At 42.8% G+C, this 27,094-nt stretch overlaps 2 protein-coding genes across 3 annotated transcripts in view; both read left to right on the forward strand.

Moving 5' to 3' along the window:
- The first annotated feature begins 15,549 nt into the window (after positions 1-15,549).
- park7 (parkinson protein 7) lies at positions 15,550-20,583 on the forward strand. Its single transcript, XM_062397094.1, has 6 exons — positions 15,550-15,594; positions 15,659-15,760; positions 16,561-16,620; positions 16,986-17,055; positions 18,906-18,992; positions 19,459-20,583. The coding sequence occupies exons 1-6, from the start codon at positions 15,550-15,552 to the stop codon at positions 19,617-19,619; spliced, it is 525 nt and encodes a 174-aa protein (XP_062253078.1). The 3' UTR covers positions 19,620-20,583.
- An 87-nt stretch (positions 20,584-20,670) lies between these two features.
- Positions 20,671-27,094, forward strand: part of kcnab2a (potassium voltage-gated channel subfamily A regulatory beta subunit 2a) — a 68,855-nt gene continuing 62,431 nt past the window's right edge. For both annotated transcript variants that reach the window (XM_062404753.1, XM_062404761.1), the window contains exon 1: positions 20,671-20,908. The gene's annotated coding sequence lies outside the window, so the exon portion shown is untranslated. The remainder of the gene's footprint in view (positions 20,909-27,094) is intronic.

Genomic DNA, 27,094 nt, shown 5'->3' on the forward strand with positions numbered 1-27,094 from the left:
AAAATGTTAAAAAACTATACCACCTATACCAAGGGTCGCAGGGGGGGGCTTAAGCCAATCCAAGCTGACAATGAACCAGAGTCAGATCGCCTGCGTATCACCGGGGCCAACGCAGAGAAACCAGGACCCCTCTCCCGGTGTTTGGAACTAACCACCAACCACTCTATTACCATGCAGACACTAAAACATGATGCTGTAATTCTTGTTGCTGCTATAATTGCATTTTATACCTTGCTATGATTGTGCTAGATCTGAAACATATGTTTGCTTTGTATATATTGCCCAACGAGATTAAACTTCAGTCAGAAAATAAGCTTCCTTCCAAAAGCAGAAAGATCTATTTTCACTCTCAGTATAATAACTGACATTAAAGCTGAATGAGACGCTGCTCGGTCACTGAGGGAGAACAGACACCGAGTGCTGGTTTCAAAGTGGTTTCAATATGGGACATGTTTTGAAGATTATATTGAGAGGATAAAAGTCTAATTCTGAAATACATGCCAATATAATTTCTGTAACTTGTAAATAAAGTATTATGCCAGCCGGCCAAGTGTTGAGCCCCAATTCACATGACTGATGTTTCAGAGATTTTGATGTTGCTGGGTATAAACACGTGTGAGACAGTTTCTGATGCAACACAGAGCAACAGTCTGTTTTTTTAGGAACATGTGAAATGCTCTAATGTACAATAAAGTTTAATATAAAAGAAAAATAAAATTCTATGTTTCCACGATTGAGGCTTTATTTTACACGTGTGAATATCATGATGTGTTCAGCCTCTCCAAAAATATTTAACATATAATATTGTGTTATATGTAGAAGTGAAATATAACCAACATTCACTATATACATATATATTCATGTTGATATCAATATCTCATCGCCGAATGATTTAGCTGGTCCTCTGTGGATGTGTGTGTCTGTCAGTTTTGGGGGTTTCTGTTGAAACCAGCTGTTTCCGGTTGTCCTGAGAAAAGACTTGTTGCATCTTTAAGAGCTCGGTATCTAATTGAATCACAGCTTCCATCAGTGTCTCAGCAGAGTCTTAAATGACTGTTTGCTCAACATGTCTGCCCATTTCCACTGATTAATTCACACGAGGCCAAACGAAATGTTCTGCCTTGTTTGTCACGTTGCTTCCGAGCCATGCAGTCCGTCACCGATCAGAATATCACAGTGTTTCAGAGCAGAAAGAAAACACACAAGTACACTAATGGAATTTTTTTCGGGTTAATCATAATAAATTTAAATGCAATAAGAATTTCAGAGAGAGACGCACGTTCTCATTTATTGTGTGATTTGTGTCTGTTTATATCATAATAATTAATATATCACAATCATTTAAAATAAGGTGTTATGCGTTTAGTTTCAGGACATGAAAACTGATCATTTCACACACAGTTGTTTAACCAATGAATGGATTAATTAACACTTGGTAGTAACAGTAGACACCGGTCACTGCCATTCATTATGAAAATGAGAAGCTTGTGCAAATTGTACTATCATCATTCCACATATTTCAACGTGGTGTTTATCTCTTACATTTTTCTGATTTATATCCAGGGAACACCTTGGCTTCCTCCACCTTGTCATTCGTGATGTGATGAGGCAGAAAAAAAAGGCAATGGTGATAAAGAACAGGAACAATGTGAGACCAAACGTATTCCTGAGCAGAACAGATTTAACATCACCGCGTAAACCTGTCTGTGTTGTCCCACGCTAATTAAATGGATTGTTCAGATTATTTAACATTAGTGATGCATGGTCCAGTGTCCACTTGTCAAATAACCTCACAGCAGAAGGAAAGTCCATCCTGATTTGACATTTTCATGAAAGGGCCCGCTGAGCGTGATCAGACTGTGTTTTAAGACGACCTTACAGGCAGCTGCCGGTGAATGTGGACCAGAGGATGTGATGATGTAGATCCCCCCCTGGTGGCACGCTGCTGAACCCCGCCTCCTCCATGTTAGTGGCTTGAGCATGGACCAGACCGAAACATGTTATATTATGTAATTTATGATGCGTTCTGTAATTTATGTTGGTTCTTATCACAGTGATGTGAGTGCTCATTTTTCCAGGGTTAAATGTCGTGATTGACAGCTGCGACTGTCTCACGATTAGTCGAGCAGTGTATGGGTGGGACCTTGCGACCTGGGCACCACGTTAACTACTCAACAGAATACTGCTCCAAATGACGTCCTTGCGGAAAGATGGTAGCGTTTGAATCTTGAATATTTCGGCTTCATTTCTGGATAGTGGGAGGAACTGGACATGTGTCGTCCATCTTGACATAAACCGTCCAATTACGACAACAGGCGAAGTGACCGTTTTATAATAAATGGTGGAAAGCGACTATTTGCTGAATAATTTTTTTATTCAGGCAAGAGTATTTCATACCTGCAAACAAATATTTAAATATGTTCTGTAAGTGGTGGCTTATATGTGTGCGTATTTGTATGCGATTGTGGTGTTTTACACTCCAAAGCATGTGTTACGGTGTTATTGTATTTACAACGACACCAGAAATTCAAAGATCATTAGTCCCCTGATTGATCAGTGTGTGGTTTAAATACTTAGTGGTGTCATTTTATCACCAACCTTGTGACAGCCCCTATAATTATCTCCCCTCCCTCCCGACGCTCCCTGGGGTCCTGTAAACCACTTTACTCCAGCAGATCATTATTTAAGGGGGCCCAGTCTCTGAACATTACTTAACCAGTCCACCGCAGCATTTACATTTAGGATTTTAACTGCATATATTCAAATATGATGATTTCAGTCTGTTGTGCCCCTCGCTTTTTATTTTCGGGTATATTTTAAACACAAATCAAACTTGTCATTTACACCCTCGTGTTGAAATAATCTTAAATGACGGGTTGATTGAGTGTGCATCTGTTGCACTGTGTCTCCCTGAAAGGCCGGCTCAGTCCCTTATTCAGCAACCTGTTCAGTGCGTGATTGACTTTCCCCTCCACACCCCTGCAGCAGATGAGGGAACAGAGCTTAAACCTGTTACTGTCAGCTTCTCACCTGGATCATAAGAACTCCTGCTCAGAGCATGCAAACCAATATCCCCCTATTCTGTGCTCAGCCGCCCAGGATTCACAGCAGTAGCTTTTCACAAAGACCAGGGCAGAGCGTGCTCAGTGTTATCTTATTGAGTTACCTGTAGCTAAGCTCTGAGCGAGCACACACAATGGCAGGCGGTTAATGACAGCACAGGGCCTAACCCCTCGTCCCCGGCCTTTCCCTGAGCCTCATTTCCGCGCGGCGGCTGCCATTTCACAGCTGTTAGCCACAGACTCTCTTTGTCATGATTAAGGACAAATTAATAGATGCCTCCTGGTAATCAGCTTTCATTAGGGCTGTCAAACCGTCAGTGGCGTTCGCTCCGTGCACTGGACACGGGATGATCACCTCCCAGTTGAGAGACACTGCGGCTGGCTGTGCTCGGCTGTGGCACTGCCTCTCAGCTGCTGTATTTGTGCGCTTAGTGTGGCTAAAGTGTGGGTAACCAGTGCATTAGCACGCTCCTTCGTGGCACAAGTGCTTGTAGTGGGTGCATTAACAGTGCTCCGTGTGGAGCTGCAAGATGGAGGTCATCGTGGGAATGACATAAAGAGTAGTCTTTCTGCTGGGTGTAATTGGCCCCAGCATGCTGAAAATGGACTGTGAAATGTAAGGGGGGGTCAAATAATTGATTTTCCCCCAAATGCAGAATCCAGGGCAGGGATGTTTAGTGAGTAATTTACAAGAGCAGTTCATCTCAGGCTGACTGGCATATCTGTTGAAAGTTCCCAGGGGCACAGGAAGAGATAACACACACCTGAGACCCTGGAGCAGATGGACAGCAGTCACTGTGCTACTCAGAGGGCAGAGAGGATTCACATCAAACTCCCCTCCACACATCGATGTATGCAGAGGGGATACACACACACACACACACACACACACACACACCCACACACACACTCACACCCACACATGCACATGTACACGCTCAGAGGTTGATGGACACAGCCTTTTGTGTGTAGAAATGGACTCTCTCCTCTCACTCTGTCCATCTCTCTCCATCCGTCCGTCTCTCTCTCTCTCTCTCTCTCTCTCTCTCTCTCTCTCTCTCTCTCTCTCTCTAGCTCTCTCTCTCTGCAGCATTTCTGGATTTGATGAAATAAACTCATCAGACTTCCAGCAAGTTTGGCATTGTGTGCCAGAGCTGAAGTCATTTCAGTATGTAGATTTCAGACTTAAACCCATAACCGTGTTGCGTGGTGCATGACCACCCCCACCTGCTGGAGAGAGAAGGCCAGGGTGTGCATGATGGGATAGGGACGTCTGTAAGACAGGATATAGCCTGGCCCTCTGTGTGTGTAGTGATTTTGCTACACCACAGCCGGAGGGAATTAAGACAATAGCCTTATGTCAGATGGCATAATCTAGTGACAAAATGGCATTTTATTTGCTGTGCCAAAACCGGGCTCAAATACATGTGTAAGCTAATTGAGGAGAACCAGCTGCTTAGCCATCTGCAGCGGGGAAATTGGTTTCATCTTTGATTTGGAGAATTTCATGTTAAGAAAAAAAAAAAAAAAAAAAGATGGTCAAGATCTATGATCTCTATAATTTGAATTTATGGAAAACATAATGATTAGCTATTGTGGCACCAGAAAGTCAAAGAAAAAAAGGTGGATGAGCGTCGGTGATGCTTGCATATTGTGTTTGTCACAAACGACATTTGTATGGGGCACAGTCACCGCTCTTCAATTTTCATAAGCATCTCAGTAAATTGCACCAAACAATTTTCAAGATCAATTCCGGCATCAAAGAAAAACAATGCACACAAATCCCATTTCTTCAGCCCACATTGTGTTGGAGAGGGCCCCTGTGTTTGCATGAAGGTAATTACAGTGGGATTTGATGTTGTGGTGTGCCCAGAATTCTCCAGCTTTAGATCAGGCTCAGGGTGCTCCACCCCATTAATACTCCATATGGGGAACCCAGCTGTGATCAGAATTGGAAGAGCGGGAGGGGAAATCGATTTCATTTGCAGGATTATTGATGTAACCGAGATGCAGTTTGTATGAAACATAAAGTCTCATTTCAGAGGTTATGGATAAAACTGGATTGAGGGGCTGTGTGTTTGTTTTATTCAATGAAACATTACAGAAAACAGAGAAGTCAATATACACACTGCTGTACAGTCCTCAGCCGCATTGCACCACATTACAGCTTTGGAGCTAGTTTTTATTTTTTTATTGTTTTCTTCTCTTTTCAAATTTGCCTGCTTATACTGACACACACTGCTGCATTGCAGCCCAAAGAGCACAAGGCAAAACACAAGGAGGAGAAATAATCTGGGAAAATAATAGACTTTAAAAAAACATGGAGAAATTAACTTAATAAAATAGATTTATTGCATTGCATGAGGTTTTTAAAAGCGGGTTCAAAGCAACACACACAATGTTGGCAGAGAGAACAGACCTGGCATTCGGCCTTTTTCACCCCTTTGCCAAACTTCCCCTTCCACCTGTTCCCTACATTTTTTAGCAGGCTTTATGAGTCAGGCTGATGGGCTCACCCATATATTAAAAACAATATCAGACTTTCCCAGGGTTCACATGGTCTAACAGCTGGATCTTTCAACCGAATCCATTCTGTTCCCTCTTTCTTCTCTTCCTCCTCTGTGCCCAGTGACGACCATTGTAGTTCCCACACGTATAACAGCAGTTGGAGCGATGGCAAACCAGATGGGAAAGTATTTTTTTCTTTTTCTGGGGTTCACAGCATTCCTCTGATGACGACAGCGGGGGTCAAGACAAGGTAAAGTCCTCTTTAAAAAATATTTCCTCTCACTGTTGATTGCATTTTATAGGCAGAGGGAGAAAATCGGCGTCTCACAATGCAAACATGGTTGATACATGTATGAAACTTCCGTGGCGTGACCACATGTGTGGTCCTGAAGTTGCTGTAAAGTTCACATTAAGTTCTTCCCTCAGACAGATTTTAACAAGCTAAGGCAAGTTAAGGCATCGAGTGCGATTCGGCTCCTCTCGACTCACTGTCCTTGTTCAGGAGCAGATGTTCAGTGATGGGCAGTGTAAAAGCAGGCTTACACATGTTCATGTCACCATATCGTTACAACATGGAGGAGAAAGTTATGTCATCGGGCCAGCTGGCTCTAATATGGACTGCAGCAGTGTGTGAAAAATATGGAGCAGGGGTGGAGCCAAAAAACTCAAGTTCGGCTGCAGTCGAGTTCAGCGTTTCTAGCTCTGGGTTCAAGGTTCAGACAACACGATATGTAGGCCACAGCAGAGTTTCTCTCATAAGCATGTCATTAATTGCACACTGATGCATGGACTCACGTGGTCGCCCTGTCAATCCGCCCCGTGCTGCTTTGTTTTTCAGTGAGAATAATTATGGGGTTTAACAGTCGCGAAATGGGCTTGTTGCAGATGATGAAGGAAATTGCAGAATTCCATCATAGAGCGTTTGTATTTTGACAGGGAGAAAGCTGAGCCAAGTGAAAAAAGAGAACATGCCATTTTGCGCGGCATGTCTGCGAGGGGGCCGCTGTTTTGATACGGGCCCTGTGTGGAGCGAGGAGGGAAAGTGGGTCCCTGTCTGGGAGAAAGGGCTGAAGCTCTGTTACGGAGCTTAGGCCTCCATCTATCCTAATAAAAAACACTTAAGCCAAACAGCCTCCTCTTGCTCTCCTTGTGTCTGATCCTGGGAGCTACCTGCAGGCCCTCCGCAGAGCACATTTAATAATGGTCTCCACCCCGAGCCATGGGCAGCCATATAGACTGCAGGCTGGGGCCCTACGTTTGGAGCAGCAGCACGGCATTCTGGGAAGGCTGGGGCTTGTCACAGTGGCATGATGGGTGTGGTGGAGGGTCCCTGAGGTGTCTGCTATGGAAATCGAAAAGGGCTGTCTTTTTCAATAATGAGGTTTGGCTTTTGCCCAAACTTTATTGAACGTATCCACTCTGCAGCTGACACATTTTATGTTTATTCTCCCCACTCGTTCCCATTTGTTTAAGTCACTGTTCTTTGATGGTGTTTATGGAAGCAGTTTGAAATGGTTTTCCTTTGCGACCGTAATCCCAGTCTCTGTTCCACACAGGCCCCGATGTGAATGAGCGGGAGTGTAATGAAAGACTCGTGCTCTCGACGATTTAAACCTGAATAAAAAGTGGCATTTTTTTATTTGTTTTGCCTCGTGTCTGATTCTTGGTAATGCAGACAATCAACAGGGTAGACGAGTTAAGTGCATTATAAATTACTGAGAGGGAGCCACCTCGCTCTTGGAGCTCATCCTGATGCTGCTGCTGCCACTTTGGGTTATGTGAGGAGTAAAGTACTTTAGTCGAGACCGTGGAGCTGCTCCACAGCGCTCCTTTGCATATCAAACAAACAGCAGGGCACGATGGCGGTGCCAACCCAGACAGCTATGTTATATATGTACGCAGCAGCGACATGCATGTGTCTGTAAAGGTGCCACTGAAGTCTATTGAGTGTTTCCCGTGGTACACATCACGGTGACACAGTGTCTGAGGTTGGTGGTTTTGTGTGTAGAGAGGTTTCAAATGGAACCTCAAGATGAATATGGTAATTAGAAAACAAACCCATTCATGGGAAATATAATGAGAAATTATACACAAGAGAGATTTCATATCAGCACGAGAACTGCACTTCACCCGTTCCGACTGGTTTCGTGTTTGTAAAACTACATTGTGATGAAAAATACATACATTTGAATAGTGTGTGTTTTTATTCTCAGTTTTTAGAAAGAGAGAAAGAGAGAGATGGGGGTTTTCATGCTGCAATCCCATGTTTATAGCCCCCTCCTCTGTGTCCTCAATCCGTAAGGTGACGATCCATGACTCTTATTTTCATGACAAAACGTCCCAGGGTCCAGCAAACAAACTGTTGTATGGATGTACTATTGATTTCACATTCACACGTCCGGACTTAAAGGGACTATGGGATTGCCCATGAATCCCAAATCTGTGTGCGACTCACAGTCTGTCAAGTTGACATCCACTCTCCTCTGTAAACTGGCAAGATTATTCACTCAACAGGATCTCCCTCTCTTTCATCCCCAAACTACAGGCCAATCCGGCCGCTGACAGCCAAGTGATAGCATACAGATGGAAATGAAGGCGAGCGGGGGGGGGGGGGGGGACTGGTGCTGTTTGTCAAATGCTGGAGGACGGAAGGAAGGAAGGAAGCTTCTGGGTTCAGGGAGTATAGACAGCCACTTCCAGAAACTGGGTCCTCTGACTTTGCTTACTGTGAGGTTTCAGCGCCCGAAATCCTATACTTAACACCGCGGCCGTGCATTTCGTTTGTGTGGTTAAACTTAAAACTCGATATGATCTGATTATGTGCTGCAGAAGCTTGTTGCAAGAGAGAACGATTCCAGCCAAAGACACAGACAGAAGTAAAACCCTTTAATATAGGTGATGATAAAGTACAACAGTGCCAGTGGTTTTACAGGCGCGGAGAGAATTTATTTCCTCCCTCGAATGCACTCCAATCTCTCTATTTTCAACAACCTATCCTGAGCAAGGAAGAACCTAAGAAGAACCATACCGTCTGCTGAAGGAGATGTCTGTTATTCGTGTAAGGTAAATTACATACAGCCTCTATATGCTGATAACAATCATACAACAACTCCACTGGTCTTAAGAATTGATATGAGCAGTATTCACTGTGAAATGTATTTCCCTCTCCTTGGGCAACAGATGAAATGCATTCTTCCCCCGTCGTCCACCGGGCGCACACAAAGAATGCATTCTGCCTCTTCGCTCGTAATGTTGGCTTCTGCTCGGAGATGGCCATTGTGCTTTCTGGATCACAATTCACAGTCACTGGAAGGAAACCAATTTGAGCTCCTTTCAAGATAATGCAAATAAATATCAGCCCTGATTTGCCAGTTTTTTTTTTTTTTTTTTCCTCCACAACTTTCCCTCTCTTCACTCCCTTATCAGCACACAGAGCGTCTCTCCCTTTCTCAGGGGTCGAATGAAAGGTCTCTCTTTTCTCGTGAATCAAGGCAGAGGAGAAGCCTGGTCCAGGGCTGATTCATGTCTCACACACTGGCGGGATGTTATGCATGGATAATTGATTGTCGAAGCAGCATGGCCACCGTTGGATCTTGATGGTGCTGCCGAAATGTCACCTTACTGATGTTACAGCGGTGCCGATATTAAAAAGGCCGGTCTCAAAGGCTTCCATCCGAGCACACTCCTCTCCCACTGTGTCTGGGAGAGACAGTGCTGTTTGTCAGGCTTCTATTTCAGAAAAGACAGATCTCGCATTGGCAACCTTATCTGCACAGGACAGCGCACCCTCCTCCAGAAGTGCATTGAACATTTCCAATCATAGAAACATATCACTCTGCTTTTAAAGTGGAAATCAAAAGTGTGGGAATATTGTGAGGGGAACAGACATAATTGAGATTGCATAGGATTTATTTACAGCTAGTTTGTCTCCTCCGAAAAACCCGGAAAAATTACACTCCCAGCTGCAAATACCTCCTCCGACTACAATGGAGGAAGCATAATTTTTGTGGGAATGTTTTCATACCAGTTTGAAGATGTTTTAAGGGAAAATTGTTTGGAGACGTCTCAGACATTAAGTCAGATAATGCAGTGTGCATTTGTATAAAAAGTGAGGGATTAAGTGAGCGGAATCCGGTTAATTTCCGAGTTGGGATGGTGAACCAAAAGCTGAGTATGTGCTGGTAAACTGCGTTAATCTATAAAGGCTTATGCAGGTAAATATAGACTACACCTGCATGCCTTTTTACCGCCATAGTACTTTGCATGGCGAGACTATTGAGCATCCGTTTCCATTACCAAGGAATGGAAAATGGATGTTTTGCCATCGGTTTTCTGTGTGGCTTTGGTACGTTGTTCAAAGATTGAAGCACATGGAGCCGCCATCACTTCCGAGGCCTGAGCAGGAAAAACCCGAACGGAATCAGACTTTTTTTGCCACATTTATCGCACCGTGAATTATGCTGAAATGCACAAAGTAAGAATCAAACTGCTCTAATCACACGTTGACAAGTTCATAAAACTATTATTTTTATAAGTCTGTTTTTCTACTCTTATCTCTCGTACCGGTAATATGAGTTCCAGAACAAAAGCTTAAATTTACAACATCCCCATTGTGTCTCTGGGGGGAACAGCATTGCTTCCTCTCTGCCATACTGAAACCATTCAGAACTCAGGGCTTCCCCCGTAATCAAGTGTGAATGAACATGTAAACTTAGCCAAGTATTAACAGAACTTGGCCTTTCTTCCAGACACAGCGGTTCATGCTGCTGTGTGAATCCTGGTTGGCGTGACAGAGGTAAAAGGCAAACAGCTTGAGGAGAGAAGAGGACCCAGAACAGACAGGCGGGAAGAGACCTGGGTGTTGGGCAGAGGGCTGCGGCGCAGGAACAGGGAGCATTAATAGCCACCATATGGCTGCATATTCTGGGGTCGCAGGCGTAAATTTCATTACCCCCCGACGCAAAGAAAAAACAGCATCTAAAGGATGTGTCTAACGTGGCCTGAGACAGCTACCGTGTGAAAAGCGGACCTTTATGTGCGAGAGCCATGGCCTGATCGGTCACGCTGGGGTTTTTAAGGAAAAACGGTGGTAGCAGCTGTTTGGTTCACCTGTCCTGTCCTGTACACGGCTCTCCATCAAACCGGAGGCTTCTGTCCTCGCAGGCCTGCACCCACAGACACGTTCCTCCACACTAATCTTAGATGTAACACTCCTATCTAACCTGACAACATTTTACAAGACCACAGCCACTCCGTTTATCAGACTTGTACAATTATATGGTGCTCTATTTGGTTATAGTGAGAGAGATATCCACAAACACAGTGTGCAGCCTTTCGGTCGGCCTGTGCTCGGAATCACACCGCGGTTTTCCACCGGACGCTGAGTGGGAGAACTCAACAAAGAAAGACAAGGCGCCATCCCTGTTGTGGACCATCGAGTTTCTGTGTTGGTGAACCTACACCATCGCAGCTTTAATGGCGGCAAAATTTCAAGCGCCTGCTACTAGCTGGAAATTTTGTCTGGCTTCACTTTGACGAAAGTCTTTTCCTGACAGCGCAACACTGTGATTGAATTAAATTGAACTGTTTGCACATATGTTCCCTTGTTTAAAGGGGAAAAGTTACCACAGCACTGCTTAAGCCGTGGATTATCTGTCTGCGTCCTCTGCCTCTTTAGCGTCAACATGAATTCACCCACTCAGAGTCTATCACACATCCACAGAGCTCCCTGAGAGAGAGCGGACCTTAGGGAAGACCGAGCAGTGGGGTGGGGGGGGACCTCGACAGAGCCGAGCGGAGCTGAGCAGAGCAGGGCTGCGGTTGAGCCCATGGGCATGGCCCTCTCACTCTCTGGCAACCACTTTGTTAGGCACACAACACTAATCCTCCTTGTGTCTTTATTGCCCTCTGTGTAGAGGAGTAGGCTGGGGCTGGGGTGGGGGGGGGGGGGGGGGGGGGGCACCGCTGCAGGGCCAGTATCACCAGCATTCCTGTTTGAAGATAGGCCACACTGTTCAGCATTAAGGCATCTAATAAACACACTGATACTCACTGAGACAGAGAGGCAGAATGAGGAGACAGAGGAGTCACTCCTGCACCTCCCCCTGAAAGAAAACGGGCCGGGGCATAATTTGAGGATTGGCAGATTATTGCAAACCAGAAATGACTGTGAGGCAATTCTGGTTCATGTTGCTACACACACTCAATAATCTAAACAACACATTAATGTGCTGCCTTAATTTGTAATACTGCCTCTGTGGTTGAAACCATTTGTCATGCATTGGATTTGCAGGAATCTCATTTTGGATAAAGAATTTAACACAGAAGGTTTAATGAATGCTGGGACGTAACATGCAAACATATCCTTGTTCGGTTTATCTGCTCCACTCATAGAAAACGATACATCGAAAACTTCTGATGATTTGACAAAGACAGCCGATTGCCTCTGCTGTCGCCTTCCGAAGTCAACTATTGGTATTATTTTCTTTTTTATGATTTGCAGAGATGTTAGTAAGAAATGTTCCAACACCATTGGCCTTGCAATTGAACCCTCCTGCACAAAGTTGAACTCACTCAGCTGGCGCCATCTTGTGTCTGCACTGCACCGCACGACCCCCCCGACACAGGTGCATAGAATCCAATGTCACCTTTTCTCCCCTCTCATCACTGTCCCCCCCAGCTGTCGCCTGAGCACTTGGCATCATAAGGTAATAACATCAAGATGCAATCAAGATTATATGCTTGTCACTCATTCCACTGCACAGTGTGTGGAACAGACACTGGATAAAAAAACCTGTGCACAGACGGAAAAGATAAAACGCTTCTAAATATTCGTCAGTTTTTTGACTGCTGCAACACAAGCCCTGAATGCTGCCATTAGATCACAGGGTAGAGTCACCACTGAGCAAAATGAGGAACAAAATGAGTTGGAATGTAGAAATGCAAAGAATATATAGAGAGAATATCATCTGAAAAATGTAATCTCTGCCTGTGGAAGCAAATTTTGTGTAACCACTTTTGAATGTTGTGGCACTCTTCCTTCCCGGGGATCTGAAACAGGGTCTGCAGCTGTGTATCTCAACTAAACAGAGCCACTGCTTGTAAGCTACATCCACACTGGCAGTTTATTTCCATGTTTACACCATTTCATATTCTTTGCAATAGTAACAGGATTACCTTGTGACAAACAGTAATTTGTGGAATTCCCTCATTTCAGTTTGAGGATTTTCATTCCCACCCCCCCCCCCCCCCCCTCTGTCCCCGTCTTAAAAAAATGTTTCTGTATTCTAGTCGCCCCCCCAGAAGGTTTGGTTTCAGAAAGCCTTCAGGTTTTTGAGCAGACCTCTGTGAACGGGCAGATAAAGCAGAGCGAGGCCTGGTCATGGAGGAACATGGAGCACCAGAAGTAATAATGTAAAAAGAAATCCACACGATGAGCACCCACATCAAGGACAACTTACACTTACACACACATGTAGTATCATTCGTCGCCATTTTACACTTATGGATAATGCAAGTTTTTTGATTTTTATAGATAAGAATATAGTTTTTGTATTTTTCTAGATGTATTTTTTATTGTCAACAAACCCCATAAAAAGTCCACAAGCAAATCTGTTCATAAGTTCCTCAATATTTTCCAACCTCCCTATCCTGTGTGCGTCTCTCAGCCACAGATTCATTGAATCCAACTGATTCCAGATAACATTGGTCACAAAGAATTGATAGGTTCATTAAAAAAATATCAAGTAATTTCCTATTTGGACTATTTTCAGTCGTGGATTAATGTTTACATTAGAAGCAATATGGTGGCAGCTTAGTGTGTGTGGGGCAAAATATACTGCACTTGTTTGTCATAAAGAAACATGAACAACAGTGAGGCTCATATCATGTTTTTAATAGTGGAGGTCTATGGCATAAAAAAGGGGAATCAAGGTCCGGGTTTGTCAAACCAGGCAGTTCTGCTTTCTAGGTTCAATCTATTGATAGTTTATAGGATTTTTCTATAATTAAAAAACCTGAAATCACCACCCTTCTACTTTAATGTTTTATTATTTTCCAGGAAGTAACTTTAAATCATTGTGTTGTATAAATATTTTTTCAGAAGTAGATGAGAAGATGAAGCAAACAGTCAGATTTGATCCTTCATGTGTTTGTTCTCTGCGTCTCAGACATTAATTGTCCTTCCTCACTCCTGTGTCACGAGTCACTTTGACAGATCTGCTCAGTGTGATCGTGCACTTGATGATCACATAGGCCCACTGGAAGGAATTAGCACACGTATATAAGTGAATTAATGTATGGAAATGAGTGCCACCGCGGGTCTGGTTCAGTTGATCCCCAGCTGCATATGTTGGTAATCACCACTGGCTCTTGGATTCACTCGCAGGCACGCAACAAACAACCTGCTGCCAGCACCCCCTACGCTTTTGTCTAATCTGCCATTTCGCTGAGCTCGAGCTCGACGCACAAATATGAAAGTGGAATCTCAGCAGCAGAATGTACAGAGGCACATTAACTAGGATAGGTGCGTGCAGCACTAAAGCCCCAGACATTAAGCCTGGGATTTGATTCACTAACTTTCTGGAGAGTTTGCGGTGGAAGTTCTCAGACAGATTCTGGAGAACTCGGTGAACCTGCAGAAACAGGGCCTGTGTTGTGGTGACCTCTTGCATGGTGTTGTTTTTGAGTTTTGAGTTAACCCTGAATCAGTCTGACAATTAGAGTGTGATAAACTAACAGGGCTCATGGATTTACAGGGAAAATAACACAGATCAGTTATTGTCTGTGGATTTAAGACTGTGCTGAACTGAACACTGACGTAGGAGTAACTTTCCTTTTTGAATCTTGAAGTAAGGCTACCACCTGCTGGAATAAAACCTGTACTGCCGGGTATTAGGGACCATTATTCGCACAATACATTCATGGATGTTCACAGTTGAAGTATCATTAATACTTGCAGAAATAAACTACACAAAAATGTTATTCATCAGACCTTATAAGTGTGTGTTTAATAGCAGCAGAATCAGTGTACTTATTAGACTGAAAACTACTTTCTGCACTGATACTACCAGGTAAATATACTGCAATCTTAAACCAACATGTAATGTGCAAATACACAGTTTGAAAGAAGCAATGGAGGACTGGCATGCAAATAAATCAAAGGGGGTCAAAGGTCATCATTGTATATACATGTAAGGAAAATTATCAATTTGATAAATACAAAGCAAATTTTGTATCAAACCACACAGGTCAGAATTCTTACCATGAGCTGTGTTTTCATCTGCACTTGCTTCTTTGTTTGTTTGATTATAAGCAGGAATCTGCTAAAATAACTACAAGTATAAATATTGCGACGACTCGTCAGTTTGGTGCCAATCCACACAAAAATCTGGATCTGGTAAATTTGAATAAGGTTTCAAAAGGGGACTGTGAGTGATATATATTTCTCTCTGCAGAGGACATAGAATTAAAGAGTAATTTATCTGTGTTTGCTCTAACTCTCTCTTTAGTTCATAAGTTAACCATTGATTAGTTCAGTGTTGACACTCTTCTGTTGTAGGTAGGACGGCGCGTTCTCTTTGAAAAGGGGGATAGAGGAGCTAACGTGGCAACCCATCCTCTGTAATGTCTCACTGATTATTACCATGTAACCTGTATTAAACACAAGCTAATGCTAACATGAATCAGCCAGCTAAGTGCCCGACTAGCTAGTAGTTACTCACTGACCAGTCCAAGGTTGAACTGGAGTTTAATGGGCTGAGTGTTAAACCAACTGTCTCTCAACCTCTCAAATGAGACCAAGTTAAATGTCAAAGTCCAAAGTCCTTCCAGCCCTCCGCCATTTGATACCTTTCAAAATAAGAGTACAGTCAGCACTACAGGAAGCCATCTCTTATTCGAACGTTAGTGTGTATGTGCGTGTGTGCAGGAGTTGGAACATGTGTATAAAGGCAACATGGCATGATGGTGTCTCTGGAAGATGTTCTCAGATCATCTTGATGAGAGGTGTCTTCAAGAGACACAGGCAAGTCTAGTATCCTGTGTATGGTACTGATATTGTGTGTCTGTTTGTGTGTGTAACCCTGTAGATTTCAGTCACAGTTGCGGGACTGACTGGTAAAGATCCAATTCAGTGCAGCAGAAACGTGGTGATCTTACCTGACGCCAGCCTGGAGGAGGCCAGAAAACAGGTTATACACAGTATCTACAGCTGTATGCACACATTCATGGAAACCAGGGCAAATTTTATTTAATATGTTGAAATAAAACAACCACTGCTGCAAATAGACATTAATGACGGGCCTATATCTCCAATTCCATCCCTCAACCCATCTATCAACGATCTGTACCACTTATATACAAGAGGGACTATTTTGCTTTGGGGTTGTGTGGCAGTCAGGAGTTCAGGATATATTACACTGATAAAGATATGACCTGAAGTATCATCAAATTCATGATCAGTCAAGAGAAACTGAAAGGACCACGACCAAGAAAAGAGAAGAAACCCCCAAAATCCCAAAGAAACTACTTCAAGAAACACAGTCTGAAGCTTTTGGAAAAAGCCTTCACATTCCCTTGATCTGAACATTTTTGAAAACCTGTGGGCGTTGATGATAGATTTTATGTGTGTGCATGACAATCCAAAAATATCCCAGAGTTTGAGATGATTTACTGGAGGAGTAGTACTTGTGCACATGCCACAATTACTGTTATTTTTTTTTAATTCATGAGATAAAACAGGACATATCATTTTAAAGAATAGCTCACTATGGATGTTTATTTGCAGCAGGCATTGCAGTTATTCTTCACTGCAAAAATCAACAAAATATATAATCTGCACACAATGCAATGTTTCATCACTTTCATTACATGTTGGCTTAATATTTCGAAGTCAGTATTGAGTTTTTTATTGTATGTTAAGTTTGATTCACCATGACTTCAACAGATCGCGGCTATTGTTATTCAATGTTTAACCTCATCTGTTTCTCAGGGCCCTTATGATGTGGTGTTTCTGCCAGGAGGAATGCCAGGGGCAAAGAATCTGGCAGAGGTGAGAAGCAAACTGCGTTTGGTTGGAACAAGTCTCTTCATATTTTCATCTGGCCTGGTTCCAGCCACATAAACACGGCCCATTGTTCTAAAATTGTCCCAAAATTTCTCAAAAATTTAAGCTTATTTAATGTTTATTCCAAAGTGAAACTTTTAATCAAACTCATCTGATCGATTAGCTATGGCCACATCTAGTTTAGCTGTAATATTGTAATAAATATTGGGCTGTTTTGAAACTGTGATGGGTTATTTTTCGATATGTTCAAAACATTGTCAGTTGGTTTTCATGAGTATAACTCAGTCAGCATACACACTGTGCAATCCCAAACCAGTCACAGTGTGTCTGGTGTCCACGCTCTCTTGCAGTCTCCTGCTGTGAAGGAGGTGCTGCAGGAACAGGATGGCAGGAAAGGTCTGATCGCAGCCATCTGTGCAGGTACGGTTTGTGAAAACAAACTAAAAACAGGATTACACAGGGCCAGCTTCTTATAGAGATGCCTTTCATGGGTTAACATCAAGGTTGACCGCCGTGTGGTGCACGATGAAGTAGATTTGAATCGCTCCAGACACATTGCTGTTAACTCAGGTCCTTGCTACCTAGATTTAACTACATTTACACTCAATTAAGACAATAGTCTAAATAATACACGTCATTTAAACAGTATTTTAATATTAATAATAGCAATAAGCATGACAAAATTAAGTAAACGTGGTGTATTCTGACCATAATTATATAGACATATATACATCTATATTACATGATGTAGTTTTCACAGCAGTTTTTAACATCGGCAGCATACAGTAGTTAACAACAGGACACATGCCCTGGATCGAGTGTAAACGGGTAGTAGGATGTAATGTTTACGTGAGTCACAATCAGTTGTGATATAAAATTGGATTTGCTTACAGCTGGAGTTAAGATCTCGACAGGGGAAAAGGGTTTCTATGAACATGGCTCTGAATAAGGGGGATTTCCTGGCACTTAACTGGTAAAAGGATGAGCCCTTAAACATGTTTACCACTAACCTTTACCAGGTTGTGATACATGTTCAAGGTTAATAGAAAACATGCTCTGTTAACCAGTGGTCATTTATGACCCTCTCCATCTTTGGCCGTTTGAAATAAAAGGGCTTGGGTTTGATTAATATCTTACACCGAGTGACCCCCATAAGCACGGACATTTCATTTGACGTCCTCTCTATGCCGAGGAAAGGACAAGGGAAGGACATTTTGAATAGGACAGGGAACCTATGCAGCAAAGTGGATTGAAGGGTGTCCTAGAAAATGACTGAAATCCTCTCAGGAATATATAGTTTAATGAACCTGCTAGCATGAGTGCCGATTGCAAGCCTTATTATTATTGAAAACCTAATTTTCCTGACATGTGGAAAAGGTCTGTTTAAAAATGACTTGATCGGAAGGCAGTTTAATAATGAGTGTAAGGAAAATAACCTGATAAACCATTGTATGCTTCTCTTTTTGAAGTGATATTTGTGGATGCATGAAAGGTTTGTGTCCATAAAAACAGATGCATGGTTTTTCTATCAGACGATTGAAAGATGGTCATCGCCCGTCGCTCCCCGTCAGCCTCGCTGTCTGTCTCTGGTTCTCAGAAAGTCTCTCTCCCTCCCTGTCTCTCTCTATCTCTCTAAGTGGCGTCCTTTGGGGTGGGGACGGTTTGTAACAGGAGTAGCTTGGCTTTAACTGGCTGTGTGCTGTTCTGCCAGGGGAAAGTGTAATCTTTAGACTGCACGGGAAGGCGGCCAAGTAGCATAATCAATAACTTTCTATTTATTAACAGTTTCTGTACGAGCTCACTGCAGTGCTAGGACGCTATCAAAGTTAATGCAGCAGTAATGTCTTCAGCCTCTCTCTCTCTCCCCCCCCTCTCTTTTCAATGTGGTGCAGAGGCTTCAGGGAGAGGCTGAAATTGTAGACTGCATGTGTGTATTCTTAGAAACAATGGCACAGTTGAGGACACCTTTAGGACATTGCGTTGTCATCAAATATTTTGCACTTAAGTCATTCATTTATGTTGCCAACTACAATCCCTTCTGTGGTTTCTGTATTTAGATCGTCTCTGGCTGAATATTATTTTATATTTAGTGTGTAGCTTGAAGGGAGGGTTTTGAGGACACACTAGTTTACCCTTGACTCCTACAACCATTTTAAAACGGCACTGAGATGGAAAACTGGACTGACATAAGCAAAGGAACATGTTCTAAAGTGTCAATTTTATCAGAGGAGGCTGTTAAATGAACCTGAACAAGCTTTGCCCTTCTACAGGTCCCACTGCTCTTCTGGCACATGGCATTGGCTACGGCAGCACAGTCACCACGCATCCTGCCATGAAGGAGAAAATGATGGCTGGAGGTAAAGAAACATCTCAGTACAATGAGTAACATTTTAAATGAAAGAGTGTATAAAAAGCTGGACGACACATTTTCACTTCCCCACATTATTCAGAAAATAAGCTAAAATATCAGACACAATCAAATCAAAGTGACACAATCAAGAATTTATAGCTAGTTGCTTTAATGTGTCCTTCTATACCTCAGAAGAACCTACGAAATGGTAATAAAAGGTAAAGGGCAGCAGATGGTGCTGTGCAGGCTTTTTCTTGCCTATGGAATAATCATGTCCCTATGTAGTAAGGGAGAGGCACCACTCAGAGTTGAGAGAGGATGCAGGAATTTTACAGAATAAACTAGAACTGGGTCATCTGGAATAGTGATAGATTATCTATGATACGGCATTATTTTGGTTTCCGCTTGTGGCTTTAATCTCTCATGTTGTGATTATCCTGATGATGTTGCTCTTTGCATTCTTCTTTTTTTAGACCACTATAAATATTCGGAGGCTCGTGTGCAGAAGGATGGCCACTACATCACCAGCCGCGGGCCAGGAACCAGCTTTGAGTGCGCACTGACAATTGTAGAGGAGCTTCTGGGGGCTGAGGTGGCAGCTCAAGTCAAGGCTCCACTTATTTTGAAGGACTGAACGTAGCTGTGTGTTCATTTCACATCCTGCAAGTAGCGCTTCCTCCTGCACAAGTGTGCAACTACTGAGACAGCAGTTCCTGTGTCGCATGCTGCAATGACTCAAAGTCACTAGTCACAAATCACTCTGCCCCGAGAATAAAGGTTTCTGTTCTGACAGATTATTTTCTTTCTTAGTCATCAATGAAATGCATACAACACAGGTTAGGCTAGAATGGCAGTCAATAGTGCACATGCTGCTGCCAAATCGCTTTAAAGACCCAAATGTGTCAATTTTTTTTTTTTAAGCAAGATCCATGAATCATTCCCTGGGAATTAAGTGAAAATATGAAAAATAAACCTTATTTATTCGAAAGAAAGTGAATAAAATCAAATCGTAATTTGATCCCTGATCCAGATCCACACCAAAATTCGAAAGGGTTCTATCCTGACCCACTCCACATCTTTCCATTAAGTTGTTTTGTGTAATCCTGCTTACAAACAATAAGGGGTGAAAACAAAAGCTCTTTGGCAGCAATAACAATGAATGGAAATGCTTTCAAAATCTGAAATGTATTTTGTTCTATGTAGTTTCTCCACTGACGCTTCTGTCATTATACTGACTGCTTTATTACTTCACTTGCCATGTACCTTCAGATAAGATAAAAAACTTTATTGATCCGCACACACAAAAGAGTATGTTTATTATATACACCTTTCATTGTATTGGTTTGTATTGAAAAGTAAAGTGCAGTTGCACGAGCAAGTAAAAAACTACATAAGAAATAAAACCTTTTTGTAAATCAACACAAATGTTATAAGTAGTGTAAAGGGATTCAGCGATCTTGATGGGAAAAAAATGAGGTGTCTTGAGGGGCTGATATCCATGGGTGTGAGATCTGGTGCTGCTTGATTGAATTTAAGGGACTGTTGGGCCCAAGAAATAGCCCCATGGGGACAATAAAGTATATTTGATTAAAACCTTTTACTTGAGTCCGTCTGTTTCACTCTACTGTGTAATAACACTGGAGGTCACTGGTCTCCATACCCCTGCAGTGGCTGAGAAAAGGCTGCATCACTCAACGTGTTGATGCTGCTGCTGCTGCTGCTTGAGACGCGGGAAGCGGAATCCAAACAGATTGGCAGGCGACGCTGGCCAATGCGAGGCCTCGGCCCGGCTGAGGCTCCGTTCTCGTCGGCCAATCGCGGCTGGCGCTTGGCCGGGGAGGGGCGGGGCTGTGATGCAGCGCGTGGTGGTGTCAGAGCAACAGACGCTCTTCAGTCACACAAGAGACGGAATCCGACTAAAAGGTAAGAGATGAAGTGCTGTGTGGGCGATTTCACGCGTTTAATGGCGGTGATATTCATTGAGAAAAGGGTTGACGTCTTCAGGATACTGTCATGTCTGCTGTGTGTTGCTAGCGAGGCTGTTATCGCGGCGTTAATCACGGTAACTAGCTCCAGACGGTTATCGAAATTGACGCGCTGTATTCATAACAACAGCCGGGACAAGTGTCATCCACACCCGGGAGAGAGAGGCGTCCGAGGGTCGCTGCTGTGTCTTTGTTAGAGCCGCGGTCAGTGTGTTAACTGTGCGGAGCGGGGAGCCCGAAGTTCGCTGCCATCCACGGGCTGTAGCGGACCGACACCAGCGGCTCAAATAGACCGGGCAGAGTTGTGAACGTTAGCCCGACTCAGACGCTCCTGCACCGTATGCGTCCGGCGGTGGAAATCCGCTGCTCCATCACTGAGGGATCAGGGTGCAGATGTGAGCCGACACGGAGATGTGATGTCCCGTAGGCTCTCCATCCTCAGCGGCACATTGTGCTGCATTCACTGACTGTAGCTAACACAGTGCGGCAGAGGCCAGGTTCATTCCCCCGGCAGAAAACAAGCCCTGTCAAACACATGAAGTGAAATCATCATAACATAATAAAAATGTATTTTAGCATGATAAGCGATAAACATGATCCCAGGGAATGTCATAATAGTGAGATTAAGGTCACGTTGATGCCGATCATAGTTGTCATTAGTGTGACTTATCCCCATAAAGACTTTTTATTAATAATAAATGTATAATAATAATACATATTAAATGTACCTGAACGGAGCCTGTCTGCCCGGGGCAGCCCTGTACAACACGAGTTGTCTTCACCGGAGAAATTTCCTCAACACGAGGCCTGTCAAGATTTCTGCTCATCCTTTTTTGTAGCTTGCTCACTTAAAACAGGAAGAACCAGGGGTGATATCATCACTACTTTCACTTTACACGTTCACTTTTTTTTTTCTTCTTCTGGCATATAGGCATATTGCATTTGCATTTGTCAGGAAGCTGCCTCTTAGTCACTCTTTGCAAAGCATGCAGAAGCACAGCAAGTCAAGGGGGGTCACTCAAAATCTGTAGGAGGGCAACTTAAGTGTTTTTTCTTTTCCACCCACCATTCTTCAACAACACTAAAGTGGGCCAAAAAAAGACCGAGGCTGCCATTACAGTGCCTCAGGAGAGTTATGTTCAATGCTTAAAATCATATCAAGTCAAAATCGAAATAATCACCATCATCAGAATGCACTTGTGTATGACTTTTACTTCAGGTTGCACTATAATGGTTCATGCTTGTTGTTTGTCCTATGATAGCCTTGAACACTTTAGATGGGGCCGTGCCTGTCACCTTGAAGCAACATCACTGCATTGTGTGCCTGAGCTAATATGCTTTATGTCCATGTTCCAAAATGAAGCATAAATTGTTTTCCACTCGCAGACAAACGGCAGTGTTGGAAATCTGTGTCTCGATGACAGTTTTATAGCAGTCTCATTAATGCTAGGTTTTTCAGTCGGGTATTTCTGGAACGTTAACATTTTGCGCTGTTGCACATAACATGTTAGAATTATTCTGCTTGAGCAGCTGTACAGTAAAGAGCTTGAGGCTTGACTCCCTATTTCTGGATGGGGCAGAAGAGGGAGTGGTGGGGGGAGGGTAAGACTGAAGTCACTGTGACTGAGTCATTGGTTTAGCTAATGATGCAATTAGAGTGCTGCACTTTGCATCTCCTGATTAGATCCCGTATACACATGTTGGCCTGCAGACGATGAACGCTGAATTGTTGTGCCCAAGTTACTTCAGCAGATAAACAACAGTTTGCAAGTCATTGGGATTTTGTCATCCCAATGACTTGCAAGTGTCATCAGCAATGAGTGTCATCGGCAATGAGTGAATAGATTTTTCGATCTTAGCCACTTAACCTAATGTGGAATTTAAATTATTGCTGTAGGTCAGTGATTTCTATTCTTAACTTTCCAGTAAATTATGTTTTACATAAAAGTAAATTAGACTCACTTTCCCTATATAGTCACTTGTATCAATAGTTACTTTAGTATAACACAATGTTAGCTTTAAAGAACAAGTGGTTGTTTATTTTCTAGAGGACGATAAGATGAGAAGGTAATTGCATCGATAGACAATTTAATATTGAAATTTTTTGAATGCAAGGTTAATGGGAAATGCTAAACCTCTCGGCCCACAGTTAAACTTATCACACTTTATTAGGTTGTCTTCTACAGCTCTTGTAATTCGTATTTGCCAAAAACACAACAAGGCTCCAGGGCTATGTGAGAACAAATACACACAAGATTTATGTTTTTTTGATGTATTGGTAAGAATAGTCACATACTGGAGCTGGGTAATTGTATTGTCTAGATTTGACTGATAGACGTAAAATACTGTCTGCTTTCTGCATTGTATTCTGCTGACGTAAATTACAGTTGGCAGAACTAAAGGTCAAACAGGTACAAATTAGGATCTTAAATCAAAACAGGAGTATTAACCTATTCAGCTTGTTTGTTGTCCTGAAAAGATTGGATTTTTTAGTCTCCTCTATGCAAGTAAAGATTAACAAATACATGGACATGTGCTGATTAAGGTAACGTTCTGAAAGTTGAATTTTAATCATAAGACCCCTCAAGGTTCTTCAAGTCAGTTTTCTTGTCAGTCAGTGTTAAAATACTTCTGGGTACATAACGGTGCCCAGAAGTATCTGCAGAGTGAGTGCTCCTTACTTTCACGTTCTAAGGAAAAATATTCCACTACTGACACGTCCTGTCCACTTGGTAAGGTGTCTGTGACTGGTACCGGTATCTGCTGAGCTGATTAGTCAGGCTCCATGACCAAGTGTCATCTTCTGCTTTCTTCATAGAGATGGTACATTTACAGCTCACAGCAACTTCAGGAAATAAGTTTTGTTTGATATCTAGAGTCGGTATGGGCCGTCATTAGTGTAGTATGCGCCAGCTTGGAGGAATTTTCCCTTCCCCTGATTTACGTGTAGATTAAAATAAACGGTCTAATGATACTTATAAGGTATCATCAGTCAGGAATAGGCCTGTTTTTACACATGTGGGCTAAAGTGCTCAGGAAGCCTAATGCCTTATCTCCAAATAGCTCTGTTGAGTCATCAAATCTAACATTTATTTCTATTGGAATGTCCATCTCCAGTGTGTTGATGGAACTTTTCCCAATTTTCCTGGAGTGTGCTAACAAATTAACAAAACAAATATGGTGGATTTTGGACTATAAACTAATTCGCAAACAAGCTAGGATTGTTAGCATACCTACTTTGTAACAAACAGAAAACTGGTTGCACAACCACCTCCTAACTTATTTGTCACATTGGGGAGAGCGTGGCCTAGGGGATAGAGCGGGTGCTCTGCAACAAGAAGGTTGCCGGTTCGAATCCCACTCTATCCCATCTGCATGCCTTAGTGTCCTTGGCAAGATACTGAACCCCTAGATGGCCCCTCATAAAATGATGAGTGTTCTAAAAATGTAAGTCGCTTTGGATAAAAGCGTCTGCTAAATGACATGTAATGTAATGTAATGATAGCTATATTGGTCTTGTTGTTGTCTCGATAATGCACTGTGTGCCATGGCTATAATGGCATCTCTCTCCGTCAGTAAAGAAATGCGTTGACTTGTATTGATCATTACACAATATACTTCGTATATTATACAGCCACAAAAACCCTGCAACCCCAGGCTATCTTTTCCCACTTGCTGGGTACTCCTTATTCTTGTGTAAAGCCTTGTTGGATTAATAAAACACAGCCTGCCTCACCACTTGCCTGTAATAATTTACTACTGGCCTTTAGGTTTTAAAGACTGCCACTGTTGAATTATTATGGAATCATAGATTTAAATAAGAATCAAATACAGTTTCATAAGCGTTTTTCAGTCTGCATCACCCTTTGTCCACCTACTCAGTCAAATAGAGTCAGATAAGGACAGTTTTATTCAAGAGGGTTTTGTCTTCTTGCTGAGGCACTTTGATTCTTGCAGTCAGTGTGGTTGTCATTCAGCTGGTTTACAGTGGCTTACAGTCAAGGCAGTACCTGTGAAGGATCACACTATATCGTTGACAGCAGTCCATTAAAAATGCTTTAATCTACCAAACTTTCTATCCTGCTCGTTGTTTTAAGCTGATTTTAATTTGTGTATACACCCAAGGACTTTGCATTGCTATTGTCGAGTAGAAAGGAAGAATGGCTGTTTCTGTACATTGTCTTTGGGGCCTCAACCATTACACAATATTAATGGACTGATTGAATCTGCCCACAGTGCCCAGTGGTTATTGAGAAGGGCAAATACTCCCTTCCACATTCAGACTAGATGATCACTACATTACACAGCACATAATGAACCCTGACACTATTCAATATGAATGTGGACTCTCAAGGTGGGTCCTTTTGGAAGGGGCCTATTTGCGAGTATGATTGTGGGTGTCTTTGGACAATGGATCTTGTACCAGAGTTCATGGTCATGTTTTTTCCACGTTCTTCTATGTGCCCTTAATTATTAGATCTTAGGAGGTTGTAGTTATTGTTTGGATGTTGGTGACAATCTCTTGATAGGGCCCCATTGGCCTGTCTGTCGCACACAGTGCAGAGCTTAGTGTCATGATTGGAGGAGTGAGCTGTGAAGCTACAGCCTGGCTGGAACCAGAAGTTGGAGATGCTGTGACTGAGCTCAGATAGAAAGGCGAGGTACATTGGTGCGCAACAGTGAAGCTTCAGCTCTCGGCAACACACACACACACACAAACACACTCACACACAGGGGGTAAGGAAAATCCATTGAGAGACATTTAGAGGAAACTGATCTGGGCATCACCCTAAAAGCGAGAAATAACGACACAGGTAGTTCAAATCTAAGACGATTTATTTGAAGTGGAAGTACTAAGAAATCAGAAACAAGATAGAGAATACAGACAATTTTTTTTCTCCATTCATTTTAAATTAGCTGAAAATGTTATCAAACAATCAGACCCTCACATCTTCAGGACTGCATAATACACCACTCACGGTTATTGTTATCTGGGTGTTAAGTCAGATAAGTTTTGATTGGCTGTGATCTTTATGTGTGAAAAAATATAATATAATAGATTTGGATCCTGAAGTTTTTGTAGGGTTTGTGTCTCACTTGGTCCTACAGTACATACAGGAAATCTTTTGCAAGTTAGACTCCATACTTTGCGTATCCAAGTTACTCATAGGACTTTGGGTATGTGGTTGTTTTTCTTTAGTGTTTGCATAGAGCTCCCTACGTGTGGTAACACTATGCTGCCAGTAACTTTGAGCCTCTCTCAGTGGAAACCACAGATCTCTCAATACAAGGAAGGACTGTCATGTCATTGGTTTTTAAATTAAGACAAATGTTCTTTGCTTGCTCTTCTCAGGCCCGCCCTTTTTCCTTTTTGACCATTTACAGCTCTCTCTGAATGCATGCTTTCGTACATGCTGACAGTGCAAAGGGAGGTGTGTGTGTGTTAACGTGTGTGTCTGTAGAGGGAAGAGGGAGGGGCATTTCCTTTAATCCATCTGCTCTGCTCAGTGACTCTCCTAGCTCACACATTTATTCCCTCTCTTCTCTCTGTGTCTGTCTTTCTTTCTTTCCCTTGTGTTCCCATTCCTGTTCTGTTTGTCTTTTGTCACTTTTTAGTTCTCGGTCCGTGTTTTTGTCTTTCTCATGTCCAACATACATGCTCATCTTACTCGGGCACATAGTCTGGGTCACACATGATCTCATATCATCTTCCCGAATCCTCTCTTCTCTCTGTGTTTTCTTGCTCAATCTCTTGGATTGTGGTTGCTGCTGCTCCTTTATCAGAGCTACTGCACTCTGCATTTACTCCCTGGTTGTGCTCACTGCGTCAGGAATCAGCAGCAGACTGAGGTGGGTGTTTTCAAGAGCATCATCGCTTGGTCTGAGGCTACATCTCTCCCCCTCTCTCCCTCTCCTCTCACCACTCTATTCTCACTTCACTCAATGAGAGTTGGGATGATCATGCTTGTGTGTTCCTACAAGGGAGCAAATGTACTATCTGTATGCCGCCGCATTTACCATTCTCACACTTATGCTAGCGAGGTTGCATATCCTCTCCAGATCTCCCTGACGGTCTCAGAGCTGTCACTGCGGTTGATAGGGCTGCAGCTGCAGCTGCTGCATT

Source organism: Platichthys flesus, chromosome 2 (genome assembly GCF_949316205.1).
Source record: "Platichthys flesus chromosome 2, fPlaFle2.1, whole genome shotgun sequence".
In the NCBI taxonomy this organism is placed as follows: domain Eukaryota; kingdom Metazoa; phylum Chordata; class Actinopteri; order Pleuronectiformes; family Pleuronectidae; genus Platichthys; species Platichthys flesus.

Excerpts from the sequence above, each read along its gene's own strand:
- park7 (XM_062397094.1), top strand. The coding sequence starts at position 15,550 with ATGTTCTCAGATCATCTTGATGAGAGGTGTCTTCAAGAGACACAG. Across the intron at positions 15,761-16,560 it reads TGGAGGAGGCCAGAAAACAG|GGCCCTTATGATGTGGTGTT; the intron begins GTTATACACAGT and ends TCTGTTTCTCAG. Across the intron at positions 17,056-18,905 it reads GATCGCAGCCATCTGTGCAG|GTCCCACTGCTCTTCTGGCA; the intron begins GTACGGTTTGTG and ends GCCCTTCTACAG.